This window comes from Vulpes lagopus, chromosome 2 (genome assembly GCF_018345385.1).
Source record: "Vulpes lagopus strain Blue_001 chromosome 2, ASM1834538v1, whole genome shotgun sequence".
Classification (NCBI taxonomy): Eukaryota; Metazoa; Chordata; class Mammalia; order Carnivora; family Canidae; genus Vulpes; species Vulpes lagopus.
The window spans coordinates 146,372,119-146,384,827 of record NC_054825.1 but is presented as its reverse complement, the minus strand read 5'-3'; the positions used below and the strand labels follow the sequence as shown (position 1 = coordinate 146,384,827).

The 12,709-nt window shown below is 41.4% G+C and overlaps 1 protein-coding gene across 3 annotated transcripts in view; it reads right to left on the bottom strand.

Moving 5' to 3' along the window:
* DOCK8 (dedicator of cytokinesis 8) overlaps positions 1-12,709 on the bottom strand; it is a 229,953-nt gene that overhangs the window by 37,618 nt on the left and 179,626 nt on the right. For all 3 annotated transcript variants that reach the window (XM_041740118.1, XM_041740127.1, XM_041740135.1), the window contains exons 29-32: positions 7,887-8,056; positions 3,068-3,213; positions 1,033-1,215; positions 529-661 (exon numbers count right to left, since the gene is read on the bottom strand). In XM_041740118.1, coding sequence (XP_041596052.1) covers positions 529-661; positions 1,033-1,215; positions 3,068-3,213; positions 7,887-8,056 — 632 coding nt within the window. The remainder of the gene's footprint in view (positions 1-528; positions 662-1,032; positions 1,216-3,067; positions 3,214-7,886; positions 8,057-12,709) is intronic.

Genomic DNA, 12,709 nt, shown 5'->3' with positions numbered 1-12,709 from the left:
CTGTTCTACAGCAGTGAGTTCAGCCTTTTTGAGATCATTCCTGGCAGGGTCCCAGGAGGCCTGAAACACTCTGATGCCACCGGGGAGAAATCAGTTGTATTCTAATAATGCCCTGAATGATTTGGGGAGATGATTTTGGAAACAGAATTATCCAGCGTCTCATGTGTGCTCCACAAAGACAAGGCCAATACCCTGTGGAGAGGCTTCAACCTTGAGGAACCCACATTCCATCTACCCTGTGACTCACATCCCTCACAGGATGAGACCTGTACATTTGACAAGTTTTCAATGGAAGATGCACTGGGGGACATTTCCAGGGTTCCTGTGATCTCAGGACAGTAGCTTTCCCTTGCAAGCACACAGGGAACGTTCCATGCTTCATGCACAGAATCCTAGAACCTGCTTGTCTCTATTCTCCTAACATCTTAAGAAAGCAATGGTATGTGTACTCATGCTGTGAGGACATATCGCTTCACAAGGGGTGTAAAACTTGCTGACAGAGAGCACAGAAGGACAAAGCCATCACACCTGGAGCCCGGCAGCGCCGCATCATCTCCCCCCTGGCACCTTCCCCGCGGAGCAAAGCCTCTTCCAGCCTGGCCTTGACATCCCTTGACTTCTGCAGGACTTGGGTACTGACTTTGTCAGAACTCTGCTTTCCCTGGACAGGACAGAGGCAGAAGGATATTTAGTGTGGTGAGATCTCTGTCCATGGGGAGAATCCTCAAAACACAATACTCAGTGAGGAACAGCCACCAGTGTGGACATGTGCCACACGAAGATGCTGTTTGGGGATCCTATGGCTGAAATACTGTGAATGAGAATGGGGCTCTCTCTGCAGAAGGCAGAGATCTTTCCCCTGAGAAATGACCATTTCTAGAATGCTCTAGAATGCAAATAGGTTACGGATTTCAATACAGAAGTAAGAAAAACGAATAATGCCTCCATTCCCAAGCAAATGGGAGCAGCAGCAAGATCAACCTGAACTGGAGAGCTAAGGGCTGGTGTAAGGCTGAGCCACCTCGCACTCACTTTGTACTCGAAGCACGAGACACAGATGAAAAGGAGATCTAAGATCCTGTTGAGTTGCATGGATGGCAGGTCGGCGATCCACTTCCTGATGAGGCTCTGGTCAGCGTTTTTCATGATCCAGAGGAAGCAGATCATGAGGTTGCGGGTCATGTCGGCATTCAGCATGTTGTACTGCTTGTAGGGCTGCAAAGAGGCAGATGGCGAGATGGACGCCAGGGAAGGAGTAGAGCCATGGGAACCCCAAAAGCTTAGGGGATGCTAAGCTCTTAGAATACAGGCATTACACTTCTTCCCTAGCGGAGGAACTGTTTCCAGGAACCAGGCCTTTCCTGGCACAGGTACCTGTGTTCCCCAAGCTGAGGTCCTCAGCCAAGGGGTTTGTGTTGGGCAGTGTCTGGGCCAGGCTCTCGGCCATGTACTGTGGGCACTCTGGCTCTGGAGCAGTGTGGTCTGGTGGCCTGTCCTGCCTTGACCAGGCCCCCAGTTTCAATGGCTGCAATGGGGCTTCTAAGCTGCTAAGATTCCAAGTATTTCTCCTTCCAGCTGGACACCAGAGGGTTGAACTCAGAGCAAAGAACAGGACTAGCTAGGCTCCAGAAATATCCTACCTGCTCAAGAGTTAGCTTTTTTGTCACAGTCCAAAGTCTAGTACAAGGGCCATGCAGTGTTCAGTAAATTAATCCAATCCCTAATTTAGGGGTCCTCCATGCTGGGGCTTCAATCACAATTTATGCTTTCCTGGGGTCAGGTGTGGGGGCTCAGGCTATTTGTTCTAATACCTCTGTCCCAAGTGTTTGTTTTTGAGGGCTGACCACACTTTCTTTTACTCATCAAATCAGGACAAAGAACAATATGTGGCTGCACCCTTGGTTCATGCAGCGTAGCTAATACCCAATGGAATGAGAAATCGCCTATTTGTGAGTATACGAGGGAAATGTTGGGTTGGGATGGAAATGATAGGGCTTATGAAATTAGTTCAGTTTTTCTGAGTATACAAGAAGATAGGAAAACCTTAGCAATAACTTCCCAGGGAGGATCCCCCAATGGTGAACTTTGGGCATCTGAGCATGTGCCCTTTGGGCCAAATAACAGCGTCAAAGGCATACAGAGCCTTGGGAAGCTAACTTTACATGTTTCAGTGGTGGAGGAGGTCATAAAATACAATATTTCTCAAACTGCAGGATGATGAATGATGTCACTGCTAAAATATCTTTTCTCTTTCTTACAGCCCTGTCTGCCAGCCCTTCTAGGGTCCAGGGGTGTCCTGAGGGTGGGGGCTTGCTAGGTGCTGGAGGGAAAAGAGGAAAGCCACCCAGCAGAGATGGTACTTGGGTCTAGATTCCAGGAGAGAATTGAGTGGAGTTCTCAGTAGTTATACCCCCTACACTGAAATGCAAAGTTAAACTATGCTGGGCGATGTGATGCTGTCACTGCCTGCCAAAGGAAGAGTCAGAGCTCATCTGGGAACAGAGTTCTCACCTCAAGAGCATCAGACACTGTATTCCTGGAAGAGCTCAGTCTGGGCAAAATGACAGGGCTATACAACTCTGCTTAGGCTTCCTGGGGACTCGGAAAAGCTGAAGCCTTTTGCCTAAGAAGTACTCACCCCAAGCAACTGGGCCCTTCAATCATCTCTTTGGAGGCAAACATAGTGTGAATGACAAACACAGAATCAACACAGCTTGAGCCTCCCACCTGAGGGAGGCTTGGTTTGATCTTCTGTGTGCTGACCTCAGATATCCCAAGTTCACCTCTTTCTGGTGTTCTTGAACTCAGGCACCATTGAGACTGCCTGGATTTGATCTACCTTTACAGCCAGAACTGTCTGTCCCTGTGCTACCTCATCTGGGCCATCTCTCTTCTCAACTGCTAGCATCATGCTGATGCCTTTCAGGACGGAGCAAAGAGGCAGGAATTGCACAGCCTGCCTTTATACAACTCTGGGTTCTGGTAGGTAGATTGAAGAACAAGCCCATCAGAAGATGCGATAAGACACAAGACAAAATATAAACCAGAGAAGGGTGCACCAACATACCAAGGAAGAAAGCATTGCTCCACTTGTCTTCAAATTAAAATTATTTCCAGCTATGGCCAGCGCCACATTCTGGTTAATTGCACTGGTCCCTTCTTGTTCTTCATCTGAGCCATTGGCACGATTTTTTCCACTACGAGCATCTGCAACTGTAATGAAAGCATCATTGGCCTCACCATACAATCCAGCAATAGTGCTTCTTGGTATGTAAGGAATTGAAAATTCATGCCCACATAAAAAACTGCTCATTTCTAATGGCCAAAATGTGGAAGCAAGCAAGATTATCCTTCAGTAGATGAATGGATAAACTGTAGTACATCCAGACAACGGATATGATTCAGCACTAAAAAGAAATGAGCTGTCAAGCCATGGAAAAGACATGGAGGAACCTTAAATGTAGGCTAAGTGAAAGAAATCAATCTGAAAAAGCTACATAGTATATGATTCCAACTCCGTGACATTCTGGAAAAAGCAAAACTAATACAGTAAAAAGTTTGGTGGTTGCGGAGGGTTGAGGGAGAGAGGGATGGCCAGGCAAAGCACAGAGGAATTTTAGGGTAGAGACACGACTCTGGATGCCATAATGATGGATCCATATCATTATATATTTGTCTAAACCCATAGAATTTACCATCCCAGGAGTGAACCCTAATGTAAACCTTGGACTTTGGGTGATGATGATGTGTTCCTATAGGTTCATCAACTGTAACCAGTGTGCGCCTCTAGTGCTGACAACATGGGGTGCTGTGTATATGTGGGGGCAAGGAGCATCTGGGAAATCTCTATACATTCTGTTCAATTTTGTTGTGAACATAAAGCTGCTCTTTATTTATTTATTTTTATTTTTTATTTATTCATGAGAGACATTTATTCATGAGAGAGAGAGAGAGGCAGAGGCATAGGTAAAGGGAGAAGAAGGCTCCCTGTGGGGAGCCTGATGCGGGACTTGATCCCAAGACCCTGGGATCATGACCTGAGCCAAAGGCAGATGCTCAACTGCTGATCCACCCAGGCGCCCCCTAAAGCTGCTCTTTAAAAGTCTTTAAAAAAAATCTTTGCTGATACGAAGCCAAAAACAGCATTTCCCTATATCTCCAACCCAATACCTATGGAGGGACTTGATACTCGTTAGTCACTAAAGTCAGCACAGTAATTTAAAGCCTGATGTTTAGTGGGGTGCCTGGGTGGCTCAGTCAGCTAGGCGTCTGACTCTTGATTTCAGCTCAGATCATGATCTCAGGGGCTTGAAATCAAGCCCTGCATCAGGTTCTGTGCTCAGCAGGGAGCGGACTTGAAATTCTCTTTTTCTCCCTCAGTCCCTCCTCCTGACTCTCTCTCTCTCTTTCAAATAAGTAAATAAGTCTTAAAAACAAAAACTAAAACCTGATGTCCAGCATTATTGCTAAACTCCTACCATCATCTCTAGAAAAAAGCAGGCAGGCTTAAAAAATGAGACAAACTGCACAGCAAAAGATTAATCTAGAAATTGGTTTTTCAAATTGTAAAAATAAAATTTTCAAAGCTTTCATAACACTTTCCTGAAATATAATATTAAATAATTTTTTTAAGTTTTTATTTAAATTCTAGTTAGTGTAATATTAATTTCACCCACTTTTATAAAGTGTGTAATATAATATTTTTTACTCTATTCATATATTTTAAATAATGGCCATATAGAAAGGAACCCATAATTACATAACTAATTGGTTCTTTATAAAATAACAAGCTAATGTCATGAATTTGTCAATAATGTATTGAATTTTAAATGTCTGAAATGAATGTTACTTTATTTTCTCTATATAACATAGACATACCTATGTTTATATGTAGGTCTAGATGTGTGCAAACAAAAAAAGGACCCATAACTTAAAAGGTTGGTTTTTTAGAATACTACTAATCACACACAAAGTTTTTGCTTAAGCACTTTCTTAGCAAAGTGTATCACTTGCTACTGATGGATTCATTTAAAACTCGTATCTTGGGATGTCTGGGTGGCTCAGTGGTTGAGCGTCTGCCTTTGGCTCAGGTCATGATCCTGGAGTCCTGGGATCAAGTCCCGCATCAGGTTCCCTGCAGGGACCCTGCTTCTCCCTCTAACTATGTCTTTGCCTCTCTGTGTCTCTCATGAATAAATAAATAAAATCTTAAAAAAAAAAACCCAACTCATATCTTGTCATGCTTGTCAACACTGTATTTAGATCTTCAGTTTTTCAGAAAAATCAGATTGCAAACGGTATTTCCTTCTGCTAAAATTCTGAAAACAGAACTCAAATAATTTTAGAACTGTTTTTAAAAATAATAGCTCACTATTTGCATTTAAAGACAACCGAGTTTTTAAACAATGGTAAAGTGAATAGCATGTGGCAATTATGTAAGATCTGATAACATTATTAGGATTAATTTGAGGATGCATTCTTACTTCTCCTAAATATGCACAGGGTCATGGTTATAAAAGACAGAGGAATATAAACAGTTGCCACATAAAATGCCTTTGTAGAAGATCTCTCATTTCATCCTTATCACAACCCTAAGATGTAGTCATTGTTACCATATTTTTACAGTTGAGGAAAGGGGAGGGAAGGCATTGAAAGGCTGAAGAATTTTTCAAACGTCACATGTAGCAATAAATGGGCTGGAATTTGAATTCAGCTGTATCTTTAAAAAAAAAATACTCTGGGGCACTGCAGTGGGTCAGTGGTTGGGCATCTGCCTTTGGCTCAGGTCGTGATCCCGGGGTCATGGGATCGAGTCCCGCATCGGGCTCCCTGCAGAGAGCCTGCTTTTTCCTCTGGCTATGTCTGCCTCTTTTTCTATGTCTCTCATGAATACATAAAATCTTAAAAAAAATAATAAATAAGAAACTATATTCTTCTTAGTGTATCAATCAAAGGATTCCATATGTAATAGATGCACTATATCACCTCAAATAATAGAATACTTTCACTGTTTTTCCACTTGTCAGGTACATCATGACTATAAAGGTCAATGTCATACATTGAGAAACCATTGAGACTTAAAAGGCTTGGAGGCCAAGTACTGAGAAGAGAAGCTCTAATCCAAAGTGACTGATGTGGAAAATCCTCATCAACAAGGAAGTTTAGGAGAATGTGTGCTAAAGTGGTTCCCCGTTTTGGGAACAAATGAGTCATAGGTATTTAAACGAAACTTTCTAGAAACTTTCAGCAAAATTCTGGAAATGGTCTGCAGGTCGTCTGCTGTGCTCTGGATTACATTCTTGGGGCACCTGGGTGACTAAGTGGTTGAGCGTCTGCCTTCAGCTCGGGTCGTGATCCCGGGGTCCTGGGATCGAGTCCCACATTGGGCTCCCTGCAGGGAGCCTGCTTCTCCCTCTGCCTGTGTCTCTGCCTCTCTCTGTGTGTCTCTCATGAATAAATAAATAAAATCTTTAAAAAAAAAATCTTGAAGACAGCTCTGTTCTCAATCTGGGCTCAGTCAGGCACTACCAGAGAATGCTCACCCCCCGGGCCATGCTTGCTTCTGTACATCCCTTACCCATTTTCTGTTCATCTACATTCCCCCTATGGGGATTGGTGGGGGATCAGACTTTCCAACTCATCATCACTAGATTTGTTTTAGTTGTTAGCGATCCTGGCAGTGGCTAGGTTGTGTTGTTGGGGAGAGAATATTTAGTAAAATTTTGCAAATACTTCCAACCCACAGGCATCAAGATCTGTCCAAGGCTCTAATCCACATTGTAATATGTGAATAAAGTCAGGAGGTACACGAACTCCATTAAGACAACTTATCCTTTCCTCTTGCTGAAAAATGAGAGATACTGACTTCCAACCCCAAAATCAGCCTCTTAGGGCCAAAAGCAAAATTCCTCTGCCCTCGTAGAATTTCCTAAGTTTGAAGACGCCATATGTTTTTGGTTGTTTTTTTGTTTGTTTGTTTGTTTTTTGGGGTTTTTTTGAGAGAGAGTGAGTTCGAGTTGGGAGGGGCAGAAGGAGAGGGAGAGAGAGAATCCCAGGTAGGCCCCATGCTCAGCACAGAGCCCGACTCAGGACTCCATCTCACGACCCTGAGATCATGATCTGAGCCAAGATCAAGAGTTGGATGCTTAACTAATTGAGCCACCCAGGTGCCACATCATCATGATATATATTTTTAAAATTTATTTATTATTCATGAGAGACACACACAGAGAGAAACATAGGCAGAGGGAGAAGCAGGCTCCTCAGGGGGAGCCTGATGTGGGACACAATCCCCAGACCCTGGACCACGTTCTGTGTCGAAGGCAGAAGCTCAACCGCTGAGCCACCCAGGTGTCCTCACACCATGATACTTTTTTTACATGGAAAAATTGTTTAGGATCATTTGAGTCTGCTTCTTTCCTAAGCCATTCATAAGAGAAAAGAGAAGGAACACCTTTATTTCAATGCCTTAGAGTGGTGATCTCCCCAGGGAGTAATTCTGTTAATATTTCATCTTTTGTGATATATGGTCTACAAAGTTCATCATACATCAGCAGATGAGTGAATGAATAATGAATAATTTCTAAAAGAAAAACATACTATATGACTATAGTCCTTTAAAAAAACAAATGAAAACCTTATTGGGACCCCTCCAAAAAAAAACCCCAAACCTAAAAAAAAGAAAAAAACAAAACAAAAAAACCCCCAAACCTTTGCAAACCCAAAAACTCATTGGAATCTATGTGAAAAAGGTCTGGAGAGCACTGCTGTGGAAAACTGCTCACACAAACATATCAGCATTAGAGCTAATAACAGAAACTTCATGCCAGTAAAGCATCTGGCAGGGGCCCCCACCAATCCAAAGAAGGACACAGAGGCATCGTTACCTGTAAAGTCATAGAGTTGTGGCAAAGCATCCAAAATGATACCAACCAAAGGCAGGTAGAGGGCAGCGATTTTGACCTTCACTTCTGGTTTGACACAGCGTGGGTCCAGGTCATGAGAGCTCAGAAGGCTATGGATGGCACTAATCGCCTTCCTTTGCACTTTGCTGATCCTATCAGTACAACACAGAAAGTTAGATGTTATGGTGAAGGGAGATTGACCAAAATGCTCTTAAATAAGGAGGAGTCAGAACACTCCTGAACATTGGGGTAACATGTGAAAACCAAGCAAAAGAGGGTAGAAGTATCTAGAATCCAGAAACAGACTGCTTGTGTTCTGGTCCTGGGTCTGCTGTTATCATGATGTTTCAAAAGTCCATCATATTGTAACATTCAGTACTTTGTTCTTTTTTATTGTTGAGTAATATTCCATTGTGTGGATATTTATTTATTTATTTATTTATTTATTTATTTATTTATTTATTTTTAGAGATTTTATTTTTAGAAAGAGAGAGGTTGTGAGGCGAGGGAGGGGAGCAGAGGGAGAGAGAGAGAATCCCAGGCAGGTTCCATGCTCAGCGCAGAGCCCAACACAGGGCTTGATCTCACGACCCTGAGATCATGACCTGAGCTGAAATCAAGAGTCGGACGCTTAACAGACTGAGCCACCCAGGAACTCCAGATCACATTTTAATTACTCATTCATCAACTGATGGACATTTGGATTATTTTCACTATTATGAATTATTAATGTTGCTTTGAATATTTGTGTAAAAGTTTCTGTGTGGACATAAGCTTACTTCTCTTGGATACGGAGTTTACTTCATACCTCAGAGTAGAATTACTGGATTTTTATGGTAACTCTATGTTTAACCTTTAGAGGAACCACCAAACTGTTTTATTTCCTTTTATTTTTTTAAAAAAATAAAAAGATTTATTTATTTGAGAGAGAGAAAGCACGAGCAGGGGGAGAGGCAGAGGGAGAGGGAGAAAGACAGAGTGTAGAGCTTGACTCAGGGCTTGATCCCAGGACCCTGAGATCATGCCCTGAACTGCAGTGAGATGCTTAATCAATTGAGCCACCCAGGCATCCACCACCGAACTGTTTCCAACAGTTCCAATGGCTACACCATTTTACATCACCCCCACACCTGAAAAGTTTCCATTTTCTGTCAACACTAGTTAATATTTATCTTTTTATTACAGCCATCCTAGGGGTATGAAGGTGCCATGGACTGAATGTTTGTGCCCTCCTAAAATTTATATGTTTAAATGTAATCCTAGTGTGATGGTATTAGGAGGAAAGGCCTTTGGGAGGGGATGAAGTCATGAGGGTGGAATCCTCATGCATGGGACTAATGCCCTTATAAAAGACCCTAGAGAGCTCCCTTGCCCCCCTGCCCTTCTGCCATGTAAGAATACAGCAAGAAGATGGCCATCTATGAATTGGAAATGGGTCCTCATCAGACACTTAATCTACCAGCACCTTGGATCTTGGGCTTCCCAGCCTCTAGAACTGTGATAAATAAATGTCTGTTGTTTATAAGCCACGTGGGCTATGGTATTTTCATTACAGTTGCCTGAAAGAACTAAGAGAGAAGGGGAATTTGTCTGGTTTTGATATGCATTTATTTTCCTGGTGGTTAATGATGTTGATTTTTTTTTTCATGTGCTTATTGGTCATCTCTCCTTTGGTGCTGATTCTTGCCTTTTAAAAAATGGAGTTATTTTTCTTTTTGTTATTGAGTTGTGAGATTTAAAAATTATATAAAGAGAGGGGCGCCTGGGTGGCTCAGTCATTTAAACCTCCAACTCATGATTTTGGCTCAGGTCATGATCTCATAAGTCATGAGATCAAGCTGGATGTCGGGCTCCATTGCTCAGTGGGGGAGTCTGGTTGGGATTCCCTCTGTCCCTCTCCTTCTGCCCCTCCCACTACGTGCACACACATATTCTATCTTTATAAAATAAAAAAATAAATCTTTAAAAAATAATAGGCACAAATCCCCTATTAGATCTATGATATGCAGATACTTTCTCCCATTCTGTGCACTCTCTTTTCATTTTCTTGATAGTGTCCTATATAGCACAGATGTTCTCACTTTCAAGAAGTCTAACTCAGCTATTTTTTTCTTTCATTGTGCCTTTCTGGTGTCAGATCTAAGAAGCCATTGCCTAATCCTATTTCATGAAGATCATCTGTATGATTTCATCTAAGAGTCTTATAGTTTCAGCACTTACATTGAGGTCTTTGACCATTTTGAGTTAACTTGTGCATATGGTGTGAGATGGGGACCTAACTTCATTCTTTTGCATGTGGATACCCAGTTGTGCTAGCACCATCTGTTAAAAACACTACTTTTTCCCCCTTGAATGGTTTTGGCACCCTTGCCAAAAGTCAATTGACTATAAATGTGAGGATGTATTTCCAGATTCCTAATTCAATTGCATTGATCGATATGCCTGTCTTTATGGCAGAAGCACTACTATTGCTTTGTAGTAGGTTTTGAAATCAGGAAATGTGAGTCCTCCAACTGTGCTTTTTTTCAAGACTGTTTTGGCTATCTTTAGCTATCTTGAATTTTCATATGAATCTCAGGATCAGCTTAGCAATATCTGCAAAGAAGGCAGCTGGAATTTTGAGAGGAGCTGCACTGAACTTGTAGAGCTTTTTGGGGAGTATTGCCATCTTAACAATATTAAGTCTTCTGATCCATGAATATGTCAAGAGTCTCCACTTGTTTAGCTCTCTTTATTTCCTTCCAAAGTGTTTTATAGTTTTTGGTGTACAAAAACTTATACTTCTTTTGTTTAAAAAATCTAGTCCTAAGATTTTTGTTATTTTTTGGAGCTATTTTAAATGGAGAAGTTTTCTTAATTTCATTCCACATTGTTTGTCACAAGTATATGGAAATATAATAGATTTTTGTATACTGATCTCATATCTTACAACCTTGCTGAACACATTTATTAACTTTAATAGGTTTTTAGTGGGTTCCACAGGATTTTCTATAAATAAATCATGTCATTTGTGAACAGAGATAGTTTTACTTCTTCCTTCCCAATATGGGTGTCTTTATCTTATTTTCTTGCCTATTTGCTCTGGATAGGGCTTCCAGTACAACAACGAATAAAACAGAAGTAACGAGAGTGGATATTCTTAATCTTGTTCCTGGCCTTAGAAGGAAAGCAATCAGTCTTCCACTAATAAGTATGAGGTTAGCTGTGGGGTTTTCATAGATGCCCTTTATCAGGTTGAGGAAATGCTCTTATATTCCTATAGGATTTGTTGAGTGCTTTTTTAAGAAAGGGTATTAGATTTTGTCAAAATCTTTTTCTTCATCTATTGAGATGACTGAATGGGTTTCATCCCTTATTCTATGCATGTAGTGTGTTTTATTAATTGATTTTCAGATGTTAAACAAGTCTTGCTACAGTGTATAATCCTTTTAATATGTTGTTAAATTCAATTTTCTAGTATTTTGTTGAGGATGTTTTGGTCTATAGTCATATTAGTGTGCACTTTTCTTGTGATTTTTTTGTCTGTTTTTGGTATCAGGGTAATAGATAACAACCTCATAGAATGATTTGGAAAGTGTTGTGTCCCTTTATTTTTTGGAAGAGCATAGGAAGGATTAGAATTAATTCTTTAAACATTTGGTAGCATAACATAAAGATGCTAATTTTCACATGCTTGCAATACACTGTGGATTTGATGATCTGTGGACACTTGTAGGCACCGCCAGTTAAGGGGGAGGGTGTTCCAAGGAGACCCATTAGAAACTGGAGCCATGGCTCCTTTCAGAAGTCCAGATACTGAGACATGTCCCACTGGCCCTTGCCCTTCATATGGGCAGGTGTTGCTGAGTCTCTTAATTGTCTTGGCAGCAAAATGAAGTACTGATGAAGAGGAAGTACTATTAAAGAGATTTTTCTGAGGTTTTAGCCCACATGGTAAAGTCACTAATAAGTATGTGACAGTATTTCTAATGAATTTCCAGGGGAGTAACTGACAACCCAGAAATCAGGGATTATTGTGTTGCCAAAGGAGAGACACTCTTAATTAGCTACCCTCTAGGGGGTAGAAAAGGTGCTGTGTGTATATGTGTGTGTGTTTGAAGAATGTACCCACCTGCCTGAACATAATTGCACGATGACCTCTGAACATACTCTACTCTGTTGCTAGTAAAATAACAGCAACAATTTCGTGAGGAATCAAAATAGATGTCAGGGTGGTTTCCCTTGATATCTCACTAGAAGGGAAATGGAAATTAGAAACTTGTGCTAATGTAAATACGAGTACTTTCAGAAATCATGTGGATCAGTGCTAGCAAAGAACAATTAAGCAAAAGCGTGTGCGTGTGTGTGTGTGTGTGTGTGTGTGTTTGTCCCTGAAGGTGACTTTTTTGTGCTCCAACCTCATTCTCAACACCATATGGATCAGGGCACTTTGTGTTGCTATGGAAATTTATGTTAGTTATCAGGTAGAAAGTTCTACTGAGAAAATTGAGAGGAGTGCAGTTAGGTTTGAGAGAAGATGAGATTGAAGCTCTCTAAAGATGCCCTCAGGACATGGATTTCTAGAAAGAGGCAGAATTTAGATTGAAGAACATTTGGTTTCCACACTGACCTCCAGGAGGCAGAGACAGACATTCATCTGGCCGACAGCAGTATGGACAAAGTGCTTAGGATATATTTGTGAGTGCAGTTCACATAAGCCAAAGGTGCTCTGGTCATTGTTTCCTTCACTAAATTACAAGCACTTAAGAGAAAACTTGAAAGCTTCCAATTAGACAAATATATGTAACATATAGCATCGCTGTCAC